This window comes from Oryzias melastigma, linkage group LG18 (assembly GCF_002922805.2).
Source record: "Oryzias melastigma strain HK-1 linkage group LG18, ASM292280v2, whole genome shotgun sequence".
Taxonomy (NCBI): domain Eukaryota; kingdom Metazoa; phylum Chordata; class Actinopteri; order Beloniformes; family Adrianichthyidae; genus Oryzias; species Oryzias melastigma.
In genome coordinates, this window is record NC_050529.1 from 14,063,610 (window position 1) to 14,074,456 (window position 10,847).

Consider the following 10,847-nt stretch of genomic DNA (forward strand, 5'->3'; position numbering starts at 1 on the left):
TATGCTTCATTGGCAGACTAGTTATTTTCCTGTCTAGTTTAGCTTCGGTTGCACTCCTTTACCCAGGCGTGGGACCAGCATGCAAAAGTGCTGGATTGTGCTACCTTGTAGTTGCATTTCCGCTTTAAGCACCAAGCAGAAACAGAAAAATACTTCCTAATAAACAGAAAAGTTAAGTGTCGCCTACAACATCAGCGTGTTAAAGGGGCTAAAGTGGGGGCTTATCCGGTTGGCAGCCTGGTTCTGGTGTTTTAGTGTGATGTTTTCTGCCCCTCTTGGTTGCAGCTTATCCTCATGTTTTAATGATTGTACCACACTTCACACCTGTCTGTGCAGGTGTGTCACACCTTCCATAACAAAACATTGTTTATTGGAACTGCATATACATAAATCTTCTGTTGGTGCTCATACAAAACAACAACTCACTCACAATACGATTGTGCAACTAGATTTTTTTTTACTTGCAAATGAATCTTGGACACAACTGTTAAATGTATAAAATTTGGATGTTTTGTTTCAAACTGGAAGAATTACTTAAAATATATTTTATTAACAAAGTACGTTTTGTCATATTTTTTTTATCAATTTTCCTCTTGACTTTAAAAAACTCTTACATCACTTGATTAGTATTTCTGTTTTGCTTCATTTTTTTTAAGTAAAAGAAGTGAAAATTCTAGCCGGGCTGAAAAAGTGGATAAGGTCAGTAGCTAAAGGCAATTTTGAGTCAAATCTTAAACTAAAAGCAGTTATAAAACCTATCATTGTGATTTTTTATTTTATTTTTAATCAACAACTGTTATATTGAATATGGAGATTAAGCATCTTTCAGGGTCCCTCATGGTTCGGTTCTGGGACCAATGCTTTCTGCAATGCTATCCTTTGGATCTGATCACACATATTATTTCATAGTTATGCAGATGACACTTAGTTGTTTGTTGCTGTGACGCCAAACGATTCCAGTCCATTAGATTATCATACCATCAAGTAAATACCATTTTGATTAAATATAGTTTATCTCAGTTATATTTGGAAGGAAACAAAAAAATACTAATAATAAGTATTAGAGATTAGTGATGTTACATTAGGACAAAGCCTTGAAAAATAGGTTTGGATTGCATAATTTTGTTCCCTTTGTTTCAGAGGGCAAACTAAATTATTGGTTATGTTTTTATTTTCCTAATCCATCACTAAAGACTTGAGGTGTCAATATATGCCAAGGTTAAAATGATCTGCACTCATCTTGAGGTTAAAGGATTTTAAGCAATTTTTAGGTTGTAGCGTAATAATTTACCTGGTTGAGCATTTGTGTAAAAAAGAGAATAGAAAAAGGCTTTTAACCCTTGTACTTTCTTAAATTTTCCTTAAATTGATGTGTGATTCCTCCCATGACAAAAGTGGACAAAGCTGGACAGGATTTTATGTCTGCCACGGACATCAGTAGAAATAAAAAATCCTTAAAATAAAAAGGTTCAGTGCGCTGTCTTGTGGGGCCCAGATGACCCCACTTTTAACGTAAACATGCCTAGGATAGCACAACGGTTAAAGTATTTCTGACTTTTGGTTAAAAATTAAAGATACTGAACTTCTGAACTTTTTTTGCTTAGGTCTGCTTTAAGGATCTGGTGACTGTGACTCCAGAAAATGTCTTGATCATCGTCAAGAAGATCAACACTGATCACTGGATTGGTCTTCGCAAACAACCTTCCGGCAACGTCACCGACAACAACAACTTGACCAACACTGACATCAACAACTTGACCAACATCGTCAACAATTTAACCAACATCATCAACAGGAGCAATCATTCAATCAACCCTGTTAATTTAGCCATCTCCTATAGCAGTTTAGCCAACCCTGTCAACAGTTTAAGCAACAACGCTAACAGTTTATCCAGCTCTGCTGGCGCTCTAACCAACAATTCAATCCAACTTAACACCAGCAAATTAATAGACAGTATCTTCAGCAATAACAGTAACAGTAACATCACCAGCAATTCTACCGATACCCTCTATGAGGCCTGGAGCTTTTGGGCCAATGGGGATCCTGTTATCTTCCAAAACTGGTATCCTGGCATGCCACAAATGAAATCCCCCATCCCGAACATAAACTGTTGCAGTTGTTCTTGCACATGCCCAGCGAAACCCACCAGCATCATGACAAGCTTTGTCCCTACCACAGATTTGACAACCACATCCAGATTTTGGACAACTGAAAAGACTACGACAGAAACACTGACCACATTTGCAGGAAACACAAGTTTCAATGAAAGCTTCCTGAACATCCCAGTGAATGCAACTCAAGACAATACAACCAACACAAACTTCACTCTCAACATGACAAATCCAACAACAGCAACAACATCCACTACCATAGAAAGAGCCCTAAACACCATTGACCAAAGTTCGCCAAACACAACAGTAACAACAAACATGCAGAAGTCTACCAACCAATCTGAATGGAACACGACAAACAATCACACAACAGAAATGGATGACTTTTCTAACACCACTGACAAAACATCTTACATCCCAACCACAAACTATACGACTGTAGAGACAACAGCAATCAGAACCACTTTTGATGCTCTCAAGTCCTTAACGAGCTCACCTTGGACCACGCCACAGCCACCGATAGAAGCAGCATGCGAGCGATCTCCCATGGAGGCTCCTTTTCTTGTTGAGATCAATAAAAACTACATCGAGGACCCCTGTGTGGTCATTCTCAAATCTGGGCTTTGGGTTGAAAGGAGATGCTCGGAGATTCTTCCTTTCATTTGTTATGAAGGTACCTACATACCAAAAGCTGCATACACTTTTAAAACTAACCTAAACCACAGTTTGGACAGTTCATGAATCTATCATTCTCCAGCATAATCGCACATAAATATTTCAGCTCAGATTTTAGTTTGACTGATTGTGTCTGATAATGTACATGTTTTTTTGTGAACAGACAGGTTTTTCGGCTACACCAATGTGTCGAATATAACATCAGAGAGTGCCAATCTGACCTGGCAGCCTGGACCTGGGGGCATCAGTCACTATTATATAGAGATAACTGGTGACTTAGACCTGAAAGAAAATGTGACAGATTTGACCCTTGAGCTCTTCAGCCTCACGGCAGGCGGCAACTACAGTGTTCAGGTGTTTCCTGTTAAGTGTGGCCGATTCCTCAATCCTCTGAATACCTCTTTCTACACCAGTAAGCTGAACACAATTCTTATTTTCACTTCGAGTTCCTTATTTTTTTAAAAGTAAAAGTTAATGTCATGCAAAACTTGACTATCACTCGGCTATTGTGCAAGCAGGTCAAACTTTCTGTCCTTACATGACCAACACATCACAAATGCTATTGTTTTTTTACTGTTTTTTTTTCACAAAGCTAATAGACTTTTCTTACTTTTTCAGTTCCTTATGAAGTTAATGATCTCAGAGTCGAAAACGTAACAGAAAGATCTATTTTTCTGAGCTGGAGCAAGCCTGAAGGAAAAGCTAGTTTTTACCTCGTAGAGACGGAAAATCACAAAGGTAGAAACGTGAACACGACAGATCTAGAGTTTGATGGATTGATACCTGGAACCTGCTACACCTTCACCGTCAAATCTGGAGTCCCAACCCAGTGGAGCAATGAAGCCAACGTTACAAGCTGCACCAGTAAGTACATTCTAACTATGATTAAGTTGTGTTCATAAATTTAAATCAGCAAAACAAGAAATCTTTCCCATCTTATTTGCTCTGGTTTGCATTTATTGAAAGGTAAAGATACTTAAGATAAAGATTCTTTATTAAACCCAGTTTGAAAAAGCTTAATATGGGAACTCGAGTTGCCCAAAAATGTTGTTGACCATTAACTTTATATAAGAAATAATTGTTTGTGGGAGCTCTAATGCAAACGTATGGCTCATATGAGGCTGCAAAAAATTAAAGATGTAATACTTTATGGTTTTTTTCACCCCCTAGAGCCAAGCAAAGTGTCTAATCTGAAAGCGACTGACATTCAAGACACTTCACTTACTGTTGGTTGGAAACAACCGGAGGGAAAGTTCACAGTTTACCATGTGACTGTAAAGTTCAATCAGAAAGAGTAAGTTCTCTTTTACTCCTGTTTTCCTTTGCTGAGGATGACTTTATCTGTGGTTGACGCCATTTCAAAAAGTCTCCTATGTTAGTTTCAGCTAAAAAACTTTCAGCGACAGACTTGTTCTTTTATTTCTCCCTTAAAAAAGACATTATGAGCGATGTTTAGGATATATCTGTACTTCTCTAACAGACAAAACCATTATGTGAACGCAACGGAGACCAACCTGATCCTAACGGACCTGCAGGGGGGCACCAGAACAACCATTGAGGTGGCAGTGCTGTCCAACGGCCTGATGGGAGATGTCGTGGAAATCATAGAGTACACTGGTAACTCCAGCTCCAGTATAACACCAGTCCCCGTCAGCCTGCTTTTGCTTTAACACTACCAACATGATGCTTTTTAATTACTCTTAAACAGTTCCTGAGCGGGTCTCAAAGCTGGAGTTGACTGCCGAACAAAGGACCATCGCAGCTAAATGGAAATATACGATCGACAATAATACAACGTTCATCGCTGAACTTTGGGAAAGTAATAAAATTCAAGAACTGACAACAAAAAACACTACTATTAGTTTTTCAGGGCTAAAGGCTGCAACCAACTACACCGTGATTGTCTATGTTATGAAAGGAAGTACCAAAAGTCCAGCGGAGAGATGCTCCATCTTTACATGTAAGCTTTAAAACATGAATGGATTTTATCTTCACATACATTCTTTATTGTTATTCTGCTAAATCCTGATTTTGTGTCTTTTTTTTCTCATTTTCAAGTGACCGTTGCTCCCACTAACCTCAAAGATATCGAAAGAACAAAAAATAGCATCACCTTGAAGTGGACGGTCCCTGAGGAAATGAAAGATGCTATCCTCCTATTTAGAGTTAGCAGTCTCTGGAGTAAAACTTATAATGAAATGGCTGAAAAAACAGATAATCATACCTTTAAAAACTTGATCTCAGGAACCAAGTACTATTTTGAAGTGCGTGCCAAGGCTGGGGATAGCATAAGTGAATCACAAAATTACTCAGCTAAGACAGGTGAGGACTTTTCTTTTGTTTTGTTTAAATAGAAATGTCTAAATAACATTAGTTATTACTTTTTATTATCAAAACAGAGTTTAAATTTTTATGTTTATATTTAAAAAAATATATAAAATACATAAGACACTGTACAATTAATGTAGTGATAGATTTCAAATCTCTAAAGAGTAAAAACAAGAATAATAAAGCATAATAAAATGTAGCATTGGAGTAAGTTTCTCAATCAGATTTAAACGTAATTAAATATAAATAACCAATATTAAATATAATATTAATTAAATATTATTTTGTATTTATAATCTATTTTTAAATAATATCTTTACTAATTAAATATTTAATTGGCAAGCTAAATATTTAATTTAAAGTATTTTTTTGTTATAATTAGTTTAGAAATTAAATGCTTAGCTTATAAACTAAATATTTAAGATTATAAAATAACTAAAAATGTAGGTAAATATTTAGCTTTTTAACTAAATATTTAGTTTGGAGCTTAAATATTTAACTGTTTGTATTTTTACAAATGGCACCCCATAAAAAAAGTACATTTTAGATGCTGTTGGTCACTAAAATAAACTAATAATTTAGTTCAGATCATCTAAATAATCTGCATTTGTACAGCAGCTTACTGGCTTTTAGGTAAACAGATGATGATGTGGTTTTCTGCTGTTGTTTTATATATATGGTATGAACCGCTTTTGCTATTTTGGCGTTTCAGACGTTTTTTTTTTTTTTTTTTTTTTCACAGAACCAGACAAAATGGATGTCAGTCTGTCAATGCTGTGCTCCTCAGCCGAGCCGCTCCACTGTGAAAAAGAGACGGAAAAAAGCTCTGTGCTTGTAGAGGTAAGACCAAATCAGAAGGTTTTTGGAAACAAAGCATTGACATGTAATTGTTTGTGTTTTTCTGATTTTTTTCTTGCAGATAGAAAAAATGCTTAAGAAAAAATTCAGTGACGACATATACTTTGAGACGCCAGAGAGTTTAACGAGCCCAAATTCTTAATGTTTTTGTGTCATGATTTATTGACTGTTTTTTATTTTTTTTTATTTATGTCAATATTATTTTTAATAAAGTCTATAGAGAATCAGCTCAAATCTTACTATTTCTCTTCAACTGATCATACATTTGTATGTTGCTGTTCATGGATTTTCTCTTTGTTTCATAAAAAAAAAAGAATAATGTGCAGCTTTTCTGTATTTCATTGTTTTGAGACATTTTTTCTATTTTTGTGTTTTATTGTTTTTCTTTGGTAATGTTGTGAAAATTTGACTTCCATAATAGTTTTTTTTTTATCCATATCAACATATATTTGTAATATTGTGGTATGCATTTGTTGAGGGTGTGGGGAAAATGTAAAACATGTACAAATACAATAAAAGATATAAATGATGGAATTTTTTTATGTTGTTCAAAATCATGTAAAATGTTGCACCAAATAGAACTGATAAAGGAAATACTACTTTGAATCATATCTGGAGACTTTGATAGTGTGAATGAAAGCAAGTATGATTTAAGTCCTACAGGGCATCCCATAAGTATCCAATTCTGACACTACTTTACTTTCGTTTTGCTGAACACCAGATATGACGTCACCAATACTATTAAGTGAAAATCGAATCAATACGAACATTTCACAACATTTATTTATGACTTAAAAACTTGTTTAAAAATTACATTGAAACACTTTTTTTTTGGCAGAAATTGTTTGACCACAATGCATTGTGGTCTATATCTGTTAATATGGTGAGTGTAGATGTACACTACTTTTTGCAAAGACTTCTGGAAAATTTCTAGAGGACTCAATTTTGGAATTGTAGATTAAGACAGCACTTGAACATGGCGAACGCACCATATAGTGTACTGCATAGTGAGTAAGGAAGGCATTCGGACACACCCACTATTTTTCCATAACTCTCAGTTTGGAGGGCTGAATGTAGGGGTAGGGAGAAGCCATAGGGGAAAGATTCAAATTTGGCCTTAGAAGCAGAAAGGATTTGAACAAATCCGGTTTAATGAGTGGATTTATTCACAGAGCGCCAGAACAAACAAAAGTGTCTCCTGTTGTGAGGGCTGGGATTCCTTATACTGAGACCTAAATGAAGGCAGCTGTGCCTTCTGAGGAGCAGCCACACAAAAAATTGTTTCACCTAAAGAGCCACTCTGATCATCTTTTGATCAAATGTAAATGCGTTCCCAGTGGTCTTTTAATTATAATTAAGCCGTTTTTAGCCAGAATTTTAAAAGAACCTGTGCTGGACTGTTGTTGTGGAGCAACCCCATCCACCATTCCCGTCAGCTATCTGTTTATACTCTCCCCCACTAGCTTACAGCCCCTCACAACTGCAACCAAACAAAAATGGTGAGCGATATTGGAGCTATTCAGCTGTACAGTTGTGATCCAGATGCCAATTTGGGCGAGGAAAACAAAAGACATTCATGGATCTATTTGTCTGCTGGAGGGTGTATCCGAAAGCTTGTGGCCCCGCCCACTGTAGTTCGTATGTCACAGCTACAAGCTTTTTCAAACAGCATTGTTTTGTCTGCTTCTAAACTACGACCATTTGAATAAAGAAAAACTCAGAATCATTTTCTGTTTTATTTTTTATTTTTTTACAGTTTTTACTGTTTTTTTAGTTATTTTTTTAAAGTATTATTTTAATGTGTTTTTGCATTTTTTTGAGAACATTTTTAAAATAGTTTCCTGGATATGTTTTTAATAAACTTTTTTTCCAGTATGAGATCTGTTGTTTTTCTTGCTTTTCGATATGTTTTTGCACTTTAAAAAAATCGTTTTTTGGTTTTTCAAGATATATTTTTTAGTGATTTTCAAGATATATATTTTTTGGGGAGTAATACTCGAAAAGCGAGACAGTAAGGACACTTTTGCTAGTCATTTTCTACAACTTTGTACTTCTTACAAAAACTATTAGCAAGAAAAACACAAAAAAATGCACCAAAAACACTTTTTTATAATTGAATACAAGATGCTTCTATTGGATAAAAACTTTCAACTTAATGTACTCTTCCTTTAGTGTGCAAATCTGAAACTCCACTTAGAAATACAAAAGATGCTCAATCAGTTCCATCAAGTCTTTTTAGCTCCAGCCTTTAAAAAAAAAAACATTCTATGTTTTAATATATTTTAAGATACATTTTCATCATTTTAACTTAAAGTTTAGTCATGCACGTTCTGTGCTTTGGTCACATAACATTTTCCAACATTACATTTAAAGTGCTACCATTGGATATCAGCTCTATTGATAGTGTTATTAGCACTTTACAGAGTCTTTACATACATAATATATATATATACATAAAAGTCAAACCTAAGTAACACTTTAGAAATAAAATAATTGGTTTTCTCCTCTTCTCATTTCTGGGAATGCCAGATTATTGAAGTTCATTTTTCTTGTTTTTTTCTGTTCATTCCGGTTTGGCGTGTTAGTGTCAGTTTTTGGCGTTTTTCTGTGGCTCGATGACTGTCATGAGTGTGCGGCCGTCCATTGGAGCGAACAGCGGGTAGAGTTTGTCTTTAAAGTAACCGGTGAAGGTGAAGATGTGAGACTTGGTTTCCGCATTGTAGAAGGAGATCTGGCCTTCCTGGTGGTCTAAATAGACGCCCATGCGGCGGGGCACCAGGCCGAGCGGCAGCTGCGTCTCGGGTTGGGTGCAGGCGTAGAAGTGGTGCGTGCTTCGCCACAGCACCCAGTAGCCCAGCTTTGGGCACATGGAGAAGCGGCCCTGCCGTTGGGAGTCGGCGGTCGTCATCCCGATGCGCCAGTAGCCGTTGTTCGCTATGTCCACTTCCCAATAGTGGCGCCCGCTGCTGTAGCCTTGCCAGCCCAGCACGCAGGGCCAGCTGTCGAAGCGCTGGGAGGTGTGAGGCAGGTCGGACTCCGACAGACCTTCTTGGACCTTACGCTGGTCGTCTGAAAGCTGCAGCCAGGGATGGTTGGTGTTGGGGTCCAGAATCACATCAGCTAGCAGGAAAAACCGGCAAATTAGCTACATGTAGCTTCAGCTAACGATGTCTTTAATGGTAATGGAAAATGATGTTACCTGATGCAGAGCTAATCCAACTCCACACTGAAAAGAGAAGCAGAGATTAGTTACAGCAGCTTAGAATCAACTTTTTTAAAGACACACCCAAATTTTTGGTGTTTTTAGCATGTTCTTGTAGCGTTTTTCTCATGACGCATATACAAAAAAATTATATTAAAATTGTACATCTGAGTATTTCTTTATTCAAATTGTCGTAAATCAGGAGCAGATAAAAAAATGCAGTTTGAAAAAGCTTGTAGTCGGTGGCCACAAGCTCCTTGCTCCTCTTCATTCTGATTATCGACTTGCAGACAAATAGATCCATGAATGTTTTCTTCATCTGAGCTGGAATCTGGATCAAAATTCAATATTGCTCGCCATTTTTGTTGGGGTTGTGGGGGAATATAAGCTAATGAGTTGGATGATGGGAAGTGAGGGCAGGCTTACTCTTCAGCAACAGCCCCACCCACACCCCTGAGGTGAATTTCTAATGAACTCTGCAGAAACTGTCTGGGTAAAAACAGCAAAATCCTAAATAAAAGTACCATTGGTAACAATTTTACAATAGATGATAAAAAAAATCTTTTCTTAAACTTTTATCTATAGTAAAAATCAATTAGCAAAATTATTTTTAAAAAAGTTTGTACCTGAGTTTGGAATGTATCTTGAAATTCCTGCTTTCCAGGTCCTTTGCTTTGCCAAAAGCCACAACTGGGAAATTCCTCCCTGATGGGAAAAAAAAAATCGAATAAACTTCACACTTATCTGCTTCCTTATATGACATAATGCTAAAATCAATAGGGAAAAGATAAACCTGCGGTGTATGGCCCTTTGCAGGAACTACTTGTGCCTGACAGGGATTGTCTTGGCTCACTTCTATCAGGATATAAACTACATTTATTGTCACATCTAAGTATCATTAAGCTCTTGGCAGAGTAAAAACTGAAAGCTCTATGTAATCAAGCTGCACTAAAGCAAAGCTTTTACCGTAAGTCGTTTCATGAGGCGAAGAAAACAACTGAGTTTTAGAAAATTGCTAATTTGCAATAAACACGATAATGTGGGATCATTTTAAGCCTTGAGATCTATAAAAATATAGCAAAAATATTTACTTTTAAAAAAATCAATTTCTAGCAATATATCTGCAATTTTAAATCACAGTATCATCAGCAAATGTAGCGAATCAACACAATTCTTTATCTGACGGCCTGTTTATCAGCGACGCCAGTTCAGGGTCATGTAGCCAGAAGCTATAGTTCATTTATTGACCCCTAACACGCACGCAGAGAGCAGGGTTCACTCTCACAGTGAAAATAAAAATCTTTTTATATCTTTAGATGTTCATTTTATTGTATTTCACTTTGTTTCTTAAGAACTACTTTTCCCGTCATTTATCACATGATCTTTGAGAGTTGAGTTCTCACCGCGCTTTCCTCCTTGAGCAGAGACCAGGTGATGAACTCCAGCAGGGGCAGCAGTCTGACTAAACGCTTCTTCTTCAGGCCCAGCAGACGAAGCATTTTGCCGAGCTCGTCACTTTCCAAGCCGCAACTCTGCAAACAAAAAGAGAATTTTAACAAACGGTGGATGTCACTGCACAGAGACTCCTCCAAACCCAACAAGTTTAGGGTTTCCTTTGGGAAAAAGTGGCATTTTTAAAAAGAGGTAGAATAAAAATAGGACTAGAACACGAA

At 36.7% G+C, this 10,847-nt stretch overlaps 2 protein-coding genes across 4 annotated transcripts in view; one reads left to right on the top strand and one right to left on the bottom strand.

Annotated features, from left to right (window-relative positions):
• Positions 1–7,790, top strand: part of LOC112156303 (receptor-type tyrosine-protein phosphatase eta) — an 11,673-nt gene extending 3,883 nt beyond the window's left edge. The window contains exons 3-11 of one of the 2 annotated variants that reach the window (XM_024288541.2): positions 1,605–2,784; positions 2,950–3,198; positions 3,405–3,650; positions 3,957–4,080; positions 4,267–4,403; positions 4,495–4,746; positions 4,845–5,108; positions 5,857–5,954; positions 6,034–7,790. In XM_024288541.2, the coding sequence (XP_024144309.1) occupies positions 1,605–2,784; positions 2,950–3,198; positions 3,405–3,650; positions 3,957–4,080; positions 4,267–4,403; positions 4,495–4,746; positions 4,845–5,108; positions 5,857–5,954; positions 6,034–6,114 (2,631 nt within the window). In that variant the 3' untranslated portion in view covers positions 6,115–7,790. Of the gene's footprint in view, positions 1–1,604; positions 2,785–2,949; positions 3,199–3,404; positions 3,651–3,956; positions 4,081–4,266; positions 4,404–4,494; positions 4,747–4,844; positions 5,109–5,856 lie in introns of both variants that reach the window. The other variant, XM_036216940.1, reaches the window with a different exon arrangement.
• A 158-nt stretch (positions 7,791–7,948) lies between these two features.
• The window catches only part of si:dkey-219e21.2 (nuclear factor 7, ovary), a 6,464-nt gene continuing 3,565 nt past the window's right edge, over positions 7,949–10,847 (bottom strand). For both annotated transcript variants that reach the window (XM_024288418.2, XM_036216891.1), the window contains exons 7-10: positions 10,578–10,706; positions 9,801–9,879; positions 9,172–9,198; positions 7,949–9,092 (exon numbers count right to left, since the gene is read on the bottom strand). In XM_024288418.2, the coding sequence (XP_024144186.1) occupies positions 8,560–9,092; positions 9,172–9,198; positions 9,801–9,879; positions 10,578–10,706 (768 nt within the window). In that variant the 3' untranslated portion in view covers positions 7,949–8,559. The remainder of the gene's footprint in view (positions 9,093–9,171; positions 9,199–9,800; positions 9,880–10,577; positions 10,707–10,847) is intronic.